The 12,754-nt window shown below is 41.6% G+C and overlaps 2 protein-coding genes across 5 annotated transcripts in view; one reads left to right on the forward strand and one right to left on the reverse strand.

Annotated features, from left to right (window-relative positions):
* LOC133387896 (ferric-chelate reductase 1-like) overlaps positions 1 to 6,978 on the forward strand; it is a 38,637-nt gene extending 31,659 nt beyond the window's left edge. For all 3 annotated transcript variants that reach the window (XM_061633694.1, XM_061633692.1, XM_061633693.1), the window contains exons 15-16: positions 4,737 to 4,798; positions 5,292 to 6,978. In XM_061633694.1, the coding sequence (XP_061489678.1) occupies positions 4,737 to 4,798; positions 5,292 to 5,384 (155 nt within the window). In that variant the 3' untranslated portion in view covers positions 5,385 to 6,978. The remainder of the gene's footprint in view (positions 1 to 4,736; positions 4,799 to 5,291) is intronic.
* A 3,758-nt stretch (positions 6,979 to 10,736) lies between these two features.
* Positions 10,737 to 12,754, reverse strand: part of PALMD (palmdelphin) — an 82,344-nt gene continuing 80,326 nt past the window's right edge. For both annotated transcript variants that reach the window (XM_061633696.1, XM_061633697.1), the window contains one exon: positions 10,737 to 12,007. In XM_061633696.1, coding sequence (XP_061489680.1) covers positions 11,964 to 12,007 — 44 coding nt within the window. In that variant the 3' untranslated portion in view covers positions 10,737 to 11,963. The remainder of the gene's footprint in view (positions 12,008 to 12,754) is intronic.

The following is a 12,754-nucleotide window of genomic DNA, read 5'->3' on the forward strand; positions in this document are numbered from 1 at the left end:
TAACCCAGAACTAGTCACTGCTACCCCCCCTCCTCCAGAAGCACTATATTGATATGCTAGGGAAACCTGTGCAAAATGCTGGGAGTTGACTGGCTGCCTGCATGAAAGCACTGCATGAGTTGCCGGCATGAAAGCACTGCATGACAGCTCTGCTTAATGACACACATTTTTTTTATTTGGGCACAACACCAGAGTACAAAATGTGCTACATAAAATACATTGAGTGCAAATAGGTTTGGTTTTCCCTCTGCAACAAAGGCAAGGGTGGGGGCCTGCACTACTTCATGTTGTGGTTCCGGCCTATTTTGAAGGGTCAAGTGTTGAGAAGCTGGTACAAAATAGCTCTGAAGGGCAGTCTAGTAATGAAGCTGTCCTCTGAAGCCTTGTGTTGTCGATGGCCTTGACCAGTGTTAATGAACTCTCCTATTGCCTACAGCATGGGTGGCTACCCTTTTTCCACCAGAGGACCACACTCATCCTCTGAAGGCTCCATGGCCAGAGTTTGGAAGATTACTTTTAAAAAGGAATAAATTACAACTACTGCTACATGGCTCCAAAAAGGAAGAATTACCATTACAGTTACAATTGTTCTGAAAGGAATGTATTACTTTACTGTTACTCAGAAGTAATCACTACAATTACAGTTGTAACTTAAAAAACTAGAGTGCCTACAAGGTGCTGGCCTTGGCCTAAGTAGCCAAAAACAACATTAAAAATAAACACACATACACAGAGGGTAGTAGAATAATTTTGTTTATTAAGTGGTTTCTCCACTGGTAAGGGAGGTGGGGAGGGAGGCAGAGGCCACTGCTCAGAGCTTTGCATGCCAAGCCAAGTACATCCCCACACACACTCTCTGTCAACCAGCAAGCATTGTCTCTCTCATTCAACCACCTCTTGGACCTGCCCTGCCATCAACTAAGGCACACACACCCAAGCAAACATTTTCCCCTGGGGTGCAAAAAGGTTAAAACACTGCAAATGTAGCAAAGTAGTCAGGGAGAGCAGCAGAGGCCGCTTTGCGTGTCAAGTGCAAACACAGTCTCTCTCTCTCTCTCTCTCTCTCTCTCTCTCTCTCTCTCTCTCTCTCGCACATGCACACACACACACATCATTGTCATTGTCTCTCACCTCCACAGTTTCAGCCTCCACTCCACTGCTGCCTTCTTCTCTTACTTCATCCACGTCCTTGCCCTCCGGCTCCTTTCTCCCTCCACTCCATTCCTCACCACCACTGTCCATTTTTTAAACATTTTTTCTCTCTCCATTCCATCCCCATCTTACTCTCCACCTTTTCCCTCATCACCTCCCAAGCACCCACAGAGCACTAGGGAAGAGCGAGGCTGCACAAAAGCCCAGTTTGATTTTCATCCATGAGTCAGAGGAGTAGAAGACTTCCCCTGCTTCCCCCTCCCAGTAACACCCCAAGGTAATGCTTGAAACATTGCAGTTGCACCCCAAAAGTAATAAAATTAGTCCTTGTTCTATTATAATCAAAATATAAAGAAATTACCTGTTTGTTCCTCAAAAAAGTAATAAATTACAAGCAATCTGTTTTTTCTAACAAATTGCTTCCACGCTTTGTCCATGGCACATGCAATTATTGCAAAAACGCTGTGCACGCATACCAGTGCCCCAGCCTCCTGATCAGGCATGCAGCAAGGGCCCAGAATCCTGCAGGAAACCCAGAGAGAATAGTTCTGGAAGAGCTTCTGACAGTGGAGGCAGAACATAGCCACTTTCCTCCCATAAATTTTTCTAGTCCTCTTTTAAAGCTAGCCAGCTTGGTGAACATCACTGCCTCTTGTGGAAGCAGATTCCATAGTTTAACTATGTGCTGTGTGAAGAAGTACTTTCTTTTGTCTGTCCTGAATCTTCCAACATTCAGCTTCATTGAATGTCCACAAGTTCTAGTATTATGAGCGAGGAAGAAAAACTCCTTTTTTGCTTTTTCCACACCATGCATAATCTTACATGCTTATATCATGCCCCCTTACCTTTTTCCGTTAAAAAAGCCCCAAATGTTGTCACCTTCTTTCCTCCTAGGACAGTTGTTTCAGCCCCTTGATCCTTTTAGTTGCCATTTTTCTGAACCTTTTCCAGGCGACCAGAACTGTGCACCGTATTCCATGTGTGGCCATGCCATAAATTTGTTACAGCATTGGTAGTTTTATTTTCAATCCCAATCCTAATGATTCCTAACATGGAATTCACCTTTTTCATAGCTGCTGCCCACTGGGTCAATATCTTCATCGACCTATGTGCTACCTCCCCAAGGGGAGGTTCACATCCCTTAATTGAGCTGGTCTGGGAGGAGAAGTTGAAACCTCTTCGCTCACCCCTGTGTAATGATGGGGCTCAACCGCACCACCTCCTGCTCAGTAACTTTCTTAAATGTCTGACACAGCAGCTAAATATGAATAGAATCATATAATAGTAGAGTTGGAATGAGCCACTAAGCATACCTCACAGGTGGCTGTCCAGCTGCCTCTTGAGTATCTCCAGTTTTGGAGAGCCCACCACCTCCCTAGGTAATTGATTCAATTGTACTGCTCTAATGGTTAAGATGAAATCTGGCTTCCTGTAAATTGAGCCTATTATTATATACCCTGCACTCTAGGACAATCAATAACAGATCCTGGCCCTCCTCTGTGTGACAACCTTTCAATTACTGGGAAAGTGCTTTCATATCTTCTCAGTCTTCTCTTCTCAAGGCTAAACATGCCCAGTTCTTTCAGTCTCCTCATAGGGCTTTGTTTCCAGTCCCCTGATCATCCTTGTTACCCTCCTCTGAACCTGTTCCAGTTTGTCTTCATCCTTCTTAAAGTGTGGTGTCAAGAACTGGACACAGTAATCAAGATGAGGCCTAACCACTGCTGAATAGAGGGGAACTAGACTTTCATGCGATTTGGAAATTATACTTCCATAAATGCAGCCTAAAGTGCATTTGCTTTTTTTGGCACCCACATCTCACTGTTGGCTCATATTCAGCTTGTGTTCAACAACAATTCCAAGCTCCTTCTTGCATGTCGTATTGCTGAGCCAAGTATCTCCTGTCTTATAACTGTGCATTTGGTTTCTTTTTCTGTGGTGTAGAACTTTGACCCTCCGTGGCGCAGAGTGGTAAGCGGTGGTAACGCAGCCGAAGCTCTGCTCACAGCCGGAGTTCGATTCCAACGGAAGGAGGAAGTCGAATCTCCGGTAAAAGGGGTCGAGGTCCACTCAGCCTTCCATCCATCCGTGGTTGGTAAAATGAGTACCCAGCATACGCTGGGGGGTAAAGAAAGCCCGGGGAAGGAACTGGCAATCCCACCCCATATATATGGTCTGCCTAGTAAACGTCGCAAGACTTCACCCTAAGAGTCGGAAACGACTCGCACTATAAGGGCGGGGACACCTTTACCTTTTAGAACTTTGCACTTCACACTTATCCCTGTTAAATTTCATTCTGTTGTTTTGCACCCCAATGCTCCAGCCTGTTAAGATCCCTTTGAACTTCGCTTCTATCTTCCAGGGTATTAGCTGTCCCTCCCAACTTTGTATCATCTGCAACTTTGATAAATATTCCCTGCATCTCCTCATTTAAGTCATTATTAAAAATGTTGAAGAACACTGGGCCCAGGACTGAGTCCTGCAGTACCTCACTCATTACCCCTCAATTTGAAAAGGAACCATTGATAAGCTCTCTTTGAGTACGATTCTGTAGCCAACTGTGGATCCACCTGATAGTTCTATCCAGCCTACATTTAGCTAACTTGCTAATCGGAATATCATGGGGCACTTTGTCAAAAGGGTTGCTGAAGTTGAGATTTATTATGTCCACAGCATTCCCACAGTCTACTAGGGAGGTTACCTGATAAAAAAAATAAGATAAGATTAGTCTGGCAGGACTTGTTCTTGATAATCCATGTTGGCTTCTAGTAATCACTGCATTGTTTTCAAGGTGCTTACAGACTGACTGCTTTATAATCTGCTCCAGTATTTCCCCAGGGACTGATGTCAGGCTGACAGGTCTGTAGTTCCCAGGATTTTCCTTTTTGCCCTTTGAAGATAGGGGCAACAGGCTGTGGATTATCACCATTGGCCTACAGACTAAATTTGGCATGATATAAAATTTGCCTTAAAGTGTCCTTTAGTGTCGGGCAGGAGTGGTAGAATCTCTAGCCCTCCAGTAGTTGCTGGACTCCAACTCCCAGCAGCCACAGCAAGCCTGGCTAATGGTCAGGTATGATGGGAGTTGTAGTTCAACAACATCTGGAGGGTCACAGGTTCCACCCACACAATTTAGAGGTCTCCTGTACCAGGATAAGTAAGTGTAGCTACATTTTGGAACACATCAAGAACAGAATCCCCACTTCTCCCTTAAAACAGAATGTACTAGTTTCAAAGTGGGGTCTTAGTATCAAATGAATGAGTGGTACTCTCTTTATTCTGTGAATTGGTGGATGAAGCTCAATGGCCACAGTCCAAAACAGGGATGCTTAAGGATCAATCACTATGTTGGATTGTGTCCATTGTCTTGTTTGATGCTTTTAAGCTAATCTGGTAAATGACCAGTAACCTAAAGGGTATGTCCTCTTCAGTGTAGCTCTAATATAAATCTGTAGGAATGGTTTTGATTTTAGGATTTGTATTTTTTGTGGTTTATCCTATGTATCTTGTGTGATGCTTGATGACGTCGGGCTCTGAAGTGGTTTATAAAATTCTTAAATATAATATTTATATTTATTTTGCAGTTGAAGTGTTAGAAGATGACAGGATACAGATTTTGCAGTCTGTTACGTCGGCGGAGGCGCAGGTAAGCATTGTGCTTGTGATTATACTCTTCTTCTGAGCATGGAACAGTTTTCTAAGAACTATGCTACTTTCAGGATGTATGGTTAGCACATTAGACTGTTCCCATGTGCCTGTTTTTTGAGTGAAAAGCAAGCTCATACAAAACGTGGCTAGCCTACATTCTTCCATCCCCTTGATATACTATGCACAGTAAACTTTTCTTTCCATGCTGTATTTCCCCCACTTGTAACCTGAAATGAGACCTTCCAGAGCAGCATTCCCCAACCTGGGGGCCATTAGATGTTGGCTGGGGCTGATGGTAGTTGGTTTCCAGCAACATCTGGAAACGAATGACCACAGGTTCCCCATCTCTGTTCTACATCTTTTCTACTCCCTGTTTTCCCCAGAGTACCAGGTTGAGGAAGGCTGTGCTAGCCTGGTAGACTCAGTATTGAATTGACTCAGTATTTTCACAAATGGTTACATTCCCAGTGTTTTTCCTTCTTTTTTTCCAGGGTCATACCTTTAAAAAGACTGTGCTGATCATCTACATTTGTGGCAATATAGCATTTCTCATCACCTTCCTGACAGCAATTGTACAAGTATGAAAATGAAGACAACTTTAATATTCTGAAGAGCTTGAAATTGGATTGCTGGAGACATGTTCACAGTCCACAGCAGAAGGGCTATCTGTAAACAAAACACTTTTTCCAATGTCAGGATTTAAGAAATCTTGTACAAATCTAGTCCTTGTTAAACAGCTACTGAAGGGCACAATTAGACATTTCATAGCAGATGTATTGTCCCAACCTAGTTAGAACCTGCCTTGGCCTCTACCATGACTGAACAGCTCATTTCCACGTTTGTCCATCAGGATTCTGTAGCTTCATCGGTCACATCAAGGCTCAAAGGAGAGGATCTTGCTTTTGAGAAGATGGTCCTGGTTTCAGGGTCACTGTCTGTTTGGACTGGACTGCCTATCACTGCACATGGTTGTCTGTCTGTCTGTCCATCTTCTAATGGGTCAATATGTACTTGTCATACTTGGATAGTGTCCACTTACAACCACCATCATTACAGTGCAGGGGAACAAGGAGCTCCATGTGCTTATGGTTTGTAGGCTGGAGGATGGCTTATGGTCTACACCTCCGTTTCCCCCCGCCCCTATCCTGAGCACAGATGCAGATAGTCATTGCTCCAGTGTGATGAAGCTAGGCCTAAAGAATAATGGCAACCACAAGAGGCTCTATTTTTGTGACAGGGTTTCAGATGAGACTGTGAGGCGCTCTATTTTAAGGGTGCCTAATATGTAGGGATTGCCGCAGCTACACTTTGAAACAATTTTGTGAATTGAGGGGGAACAACATTAATAGAATCCAATTAGGGATCAGATGTCTGACAGAAATGGCTTCAATTGATATTTCTTCTGAGGATTGTGTTTGATACAAAGTTCTTGAAATTCAGAAGCTCTCTTGGTGGATTTTGTGGTGGTAAGGGTAAAAGAATACACTGATGGAAGTTTGACCACCCTCTGTCCTTTGAAGCCTCCAGTGTTCTTTAATGTGGAGGAAGATCATGCACCTCTCTCTTCACTTTAGAGCTTCTTCAAAAGGTAGCTAAGTCACTATGCCAGAAAGTTCTCTAGAACTAGTGTTCACATCTGTTTAATGAATGATTGGCATAGTGGCATCTAATTATCCAGTGGATGCCTCTGCAAACAGAGGTGGCCAGGTGCTTTTTGCCAGTTCCAGAGGTTGAGGGGTCCTTCCAGAACAGCATGGAAGATGGATTAGGAGGAAGAGGGAATAGGCAAAGATCACCTGCTCTCATCCATTTGCAGAAGCTTCCACTAGATCAAAAACCCTTTCTATGAATGAAAGGACATAACTTTGTAGTTTATATAATCTTCCACAGTGATCATTAGATTTCTTACTCCGTGTCCATGAAGAAGGATCCAACAGATACTGCTTTCACTCCTTGCCACACTTCATACAAATCAAGTGTTAGACTATTTGCACTGATTCTATAGTAATGGATTACATTCCAGTGCTTACTTTTTTATCCTTTATGTGAGTGTGAATTACATAAATTTTAAAAAGGTTTGGCTTGTGTATTGAACAGACTTGTACTCTCTGTAGAATTTTAAAGTGGCTGATTTAATCTTAAAACAGAATTAATAGTTTGAAAATTTGCCTTATCAAAGAGGAGTTTCCAAATTCCCATGCTTTTGATAGAAGTATGAAGAAGCAACTTTGCTTTGTCCAGAAGCAAGTGCCTTGTATTCCACTCTGGTCTAAGCAGGAGTGGTGTCTATGAGCTGGGGTCAGAAAGAAAGCTAATGAAATTGGTGTACAGTTAACACAGAGCCAATGATGATTTGGAATCTGAAATCTAGGACAGGAGAACTTTGTTTTTGGAGTGGGGGATGGAGGGAGAGATTCCATCTAGGGTCAGTTCAGCCATTTTCGAGTGCTGCTGGATCTAGTTCTGCTTCTAGATGAATAAGTGGTGGCTATAACCACTTTTAGCAGCTTTTGGTTGTATTGCTGATATAGCCCTATCTCCAGAGGATGCTTTGATATCTCAATGAGGTAGGCCACGCATTCCAAAGATAAGAGCACTGACCTTTTCTCACCACCTTCCTGCGCTCCTTTCTAATGGAGCAGGGCCAGGAACCTGTGGACTGAATTGTCAGAACAGTAAACAGGTATTTTGGAATATATTTCCCTCCCCCCCTTCAATATTTGTCATGGATCTATTTCTAGCTGACCAACGTACAGGTGAAATAGTCTCATAACATGCAAATGCTTTCATAATTGTGTGCTTTAAACCTAATTCTTTTTAATAAGTCAACAGATCCCTAGCTTTTCCCAATAACTATATGTTTTGCTTATACATTTCAGCAGGCTAATCTGCTTGTCAAATCTATTTTGCTCAAGTTGTCTTTGATCCGCTTGAGAAGGTGCAGTGTTACCACACTTGGTATTTTCATATAAAAGCCCTGGATGCACAACTCAGCATTTCTACTGCTGAGACACTGTGTGGTGCTCTTGCTCAGATTTAATAGTGGTTAAATTGCCAACTAAAAGAAATGGAACAACCCACATGTCTGTGTGAGTCTAAACTTTTATAAGAAGAATAGAAATATGGGCTTTAAAAGTGCAATGTCCTAACTAAAAAACAGTTTACATTTTGTATTTTTGCTGTATGCATACTTCATGTATATGATGCAGGCAGTTGTCTTGAGAAGCTTAGGCTTCTTTAAACCAGCAAGTCTCAGACATTCTGTTCTCTGCCTTCTTCCCAGACCAAGCCAAGTTTTTCTGAAGCAGGTAGCTATGACTTGGGGCTGAGAACTGTCCCTCTAGCTAATCTCACTGCTGGAATACAATTCATTACAATGAAAAAACACACAACCCTTTCCCTAAGAACGTTGGCCATGTATATCTCTACCAATCTGAAAAACATGTTTAGCAGAGGTGCTGAAGGAAGAACAACAATACTGTGACAGGGAAACTTTGTCTAAATTGTAGTGGCTAAAACAGAAAGGGGACAGAGCGGCATATGCAGAAGATGGTGGAAAGAGCTGCTGTATCCTGTTTGTCCCTCTCTCCCTCCTTAACAGATTTTTTTATATATGATTTTTTCCCTCCCAGTTCTGAAAGAGGATGGGGCTGACATAATCCATGATGCGTTACATTTGCAGGACTTCAGTGGTGCTTCTACAAGAGACCATAGCAAGTCCCTTTTTAGTATGAGTGGATTAGCAGAGAGGGTTTCTCTTTTGGAGTTTCAGACATGCCTAGGCAAGTAGTTAGCCATAAGTATTTTCTTGCTTTTTGGGGAATGACCGTAGAGTCAAGGCTATTGCTGTGAGCCACAGCCTCAAACTCAGCAGCCCCCCATGCTGCTGACAATGGGGCCAGGTGGGTTTGTGCATAGGTATAGGCTATTTGTAATTCAGAGGACTGGCCTTGCTACTGTCAGAAGTAGAAATCTGAAATTCTGCAGCTATGATTAGCCCCTCTGGTAATCCAATATCTATCTTGTCACTCTCTGCAGCAAGAAAAAGAGAGGAAGGGATGCATGCAAATCCTTTGTGTAGCACTTCTACAAAACAGTAAAACAGGAAAAGCAATAAAAGGCTGCAGGGTAGAATCAAAGTTAGGCAGTGGTGGGGAACCTCTGGCCCTCCAGATTTCATTCAACTATAACTCCTGTCAGTCCCAGCAAGCATGGACAGCAGCCAGGAATGATGGGAGTTTTAGTTTGGCAATGTCTGGAAGGCCAAAGGTTCCCCACACCTGCAGTTAGGGATGAATGGAAAAGGTCTTAATCCCGTTTGTGGTCCTTGCATATGAGTAGGCTGATAAATCTACTCATTCATTCATTGTTCCTGTCAAGTGCCTGTGTGGATATTTTAGGCAAAATCCTACAAATTCATAGGCTTTTAAAGGTGTGAAGTGCATGTGTGTGTACGCTTGGAGGAGCTAGAAAGCAGGGTGCTTGACACATGAGTAAGAAGCCCCTGGAACCAGCAGTGTGGCACTAGGGATGGGGGAGAATTTTGATCCAGTTCACATTTAAAGGAGCATCTACTTCATTTGTCGTTTCCTAGCCGATATGTGAACCAAAGCACAGCAATCTTTCAAAATTTGCACTTCCTTGAATTTTGCATTTTAGTTCTTAAGCCAGCTAATGTGCACAAAAATGCACATGTGAGGATAAATTGTGCATAAAATAACATACAACAATACATCATGTTAGGGAAAATTGCTTTACAAAAATGTATATATTAGAAGAAATTTGCACTAAAATGCCAAAGAGGGCTTTTTTGAAAAAAATGCAAACTGATGTGGAAATGTGGAGAACTGTAGTTAAGATTGGAAAACTAAGAGGAACCGAAATGGAAAGATTTGCCCATCCCTATGTGTCATCACTTCAGGATGACGGCACAGAGAATAAGATGGCTGTCCCATGTACCTATAGGACACCTATCTTTTTTCTGTACAGGTAACCCAGATATAATAGCATCTCATAACAGACTACTTATTCTAGGCACTTCAAAGTGCTTCAGCATGTGCAGCAAACACTGCATGTTCTAGCTTCTCCAATCAAGAAGCAGATAACTTCCAGACCACCTTATTTAAGAACAAAACAAAAACAAAAAAGACACACAGAAAAGTAAGTAGGCACAAACCATGCTCAAAAAGGGTTGTAGACATGCAACCTAGTCCACATGTCTATGTTCCAGAAAATTTCCCACTGCACATCTCAGGTATTTACAGTTCAGTTTGAGGTTCAGGGAAACTAGAGGCTCATCCACATGGCAATTTGCTGTGTTTCTTGTGCTACTTGCATCTCCTTTTAATTTGCATGGTTCACATGACATTGCAGGCAATCAGAAGCTATCACTCAGTTTTCCTCTTTAAATCTGTATTAACCCAATCCAATTATAATGCGAAAAGGAAAGGAAAAACTGTCTCAGCTGTGCTGAGCTCCTCCCTGTAGGCGCTTTGCTTCAATAGTTTTTAGTGGGAAGGCTCTCTTTTAATGCCCTATCGCCCTCTCTCTCTCTGCCACCTGGAAAAACTGCCACAGCCACTGTCTACTTTGCCTTTTCACTCACTCCCCCTCGCCTTTCACTCAGGCTTGGACAATGGAAAAAGGGGATAGGGGAGTCTAGTCAGTTTCATTTTCCCCCCTAGCAATTACATACTGAGATGCTCACCCAGCTTCAGCCTTGAATCAGAGGGAGTAAACATGTAAAATTAGAGGGTGGGGTCACAAGGAAACGGACACTAATTGGAAGCTATCATTGAGCAAGAAGTGTGGACCTTGAAAATCTATTACGATGGTAAAAGCAGCGTCTTTAGTATGAAGTTAGGCTCCTGTGTGGATAAGGCCTAGGAATGCAAAAGGAACAATGGCTTCATATGATGAAGAAAAAAAGGTCACAGTTGTGCAGCTGAATATTTATTACAAATTACTAATGACATGAAGATAAGTAGGCTCTGTTCCAGGGATGGAAAGATCTGTCAATTTTGGTTCTTTCAGTTTCTCATTTTTCCAATCTTAAATTCAGTTCTCCACATTTCTGTAGCAATTCACTTTAAAAAAAAATCCTCATGAAAATTGTTCAGCATTTTAGTGTGAATTTCTTTTAACACAGCCATTTTTCCAAGCATTTTCTCTTAATATAATGCATTTTTATGTTGTTTTCACTAATATATTCATTTTTAGGTGCATTTCCTTTAATATATGCATTTTTAAAGCATTGAGTGGTTGGTAAACCACCACACTTTTCAGATAAGTGTGACTTTTGAAGGATGGCTGTGTTTTGGTTCTCATATTGTTTCAGAAAGTGCAAATTTGACAAATTCAGATTTAAATATGAATTGAATTTGTCCCCTATCCCTAGTTCTGATCCAAGCATAATCCAGCAGATGTGGAGCAAACTGAATCTTCCCCCATCCCTAGTCATCCAATAGGGAAAGAATGAAGTCTGACAAAAGCTGTTTGTTAGAATACATAGTTCAGCCTTCCTTTTTTCAAGGTGAGTGGTACAATGACAGGAATTTCCTAACCTTAGAAAAGTATTTACTTTTACCACTGTTTATAAAATAACAACCAAAGGAGCATGTGGAGATAAACTCTAGGTAAGATAAGTAGATTTGGGTAGTGGTAGATATCATGATGTGCCGTTGTCCACATCAGGCCCAGAAATTGATTTATGGGAATGTAAAAATGATGGCTCTAGCCCTCCATCCAACATTGGCTTAGAAAGGATAGGAGGATTTATTCTTACATGTATGGCCAGGTTTAGCGGATGAGCTGAAAATGAGCCATCTAACCCTCACTCAACAAAACTCTTTTGGATGCAGTCCCATTCAAGATACTGGCTCTTAGCTTTCTATTACATAATTATAGTATTCATTAGAAATGTCCCATTGTTATCAGAAATTCTTCATCAGAACTTCTTATCAGAAGTTCATATGGATTAGGCTGAATAGCTAGAGGCACACATTTTTGCAACTCTTGCCATTCATTCATTTCATTGTAAAGTGCCACTATTCTATGTAGGCTTCTTTTGAACAGGCAAAAGCTGTCAAGGTCCAAATCACAGAAAGTTCTTCTTCTGCTTTCCATCACACCGGCAGATATTTAGTATTATATCACTGCTGCTTTTAAATCACTTTTTTCCCCAGTTTCGCCATTCTCATTCTCAGAGCTGCAAAATAAAGAAATAAAATACATTTTAAAATGCCATGGCTATTAAGCATTATCCCACTTCTAGTTCTACATCTAACTTTTTTAGAGAAATGCAAATTTACCTTCAAATGGTTGGGTCCAAGAGACTATTATTTTAGTAAAGTTAAGAATCAGAAGTTATTAATGTACAGTGAGACGATAACACAGGCAACAGGTGAAAGAAGAATGGGTGCTAGATTAGAACATCTTGCTAGAGTATAAAAGTGACAATTGGATCTGCATCCTAACCTGCTGGGCACTTGACTATAAATCATTTGGTTTTTTTAATGTCTTTGTTGACAGTCTTTTCACTATATATAGGGTAGGTGGATGGAGGTTGGTTTTTTAGTAAAGCTCCAAGATCCACCAACCAGAACCAGATGTACTGAGTTGAAAGGCTGTGTGTGTTTGTAGAGATGCTTAAGGAATTTGATCTGACCCATATATCCTGCACTAACGTGCGTTTCAAACCAAAATTACATACTGCCTTTCCCATTTCCTGAATGTTCCAATGCTGGTTTTGGCTCAAGCATATGAAAACACTTCTTTTAATTAAAAGAAATTGAACGTGCAATTTTGTGTGTGTACGAATGAGAAGTCCTTTTGCATATTTCACATGAAAACAGGCCAGAATAGATTTAGGATTGAATAGGTGTGAAAATGTGGGAGACTAGAAACAGACTTTGAGTTGCCCACCTCTGCTTGGGTGTGGAACCAGTTACTTACT

Source organism: Rhineura floridana, chromosome 6 (assembly GCF_030035675.1).
Source record: "Rhineura floridana isolate rRhiFlo1 chromosome 6, rRhiFlo1.hap2, whole genome shotgun sequence".
NCBI lineage: Eukaryota > Metazoa > Chordata > Lepidosauria > Squamata > Rhineuridae > Rhineura > Rhineura floridana.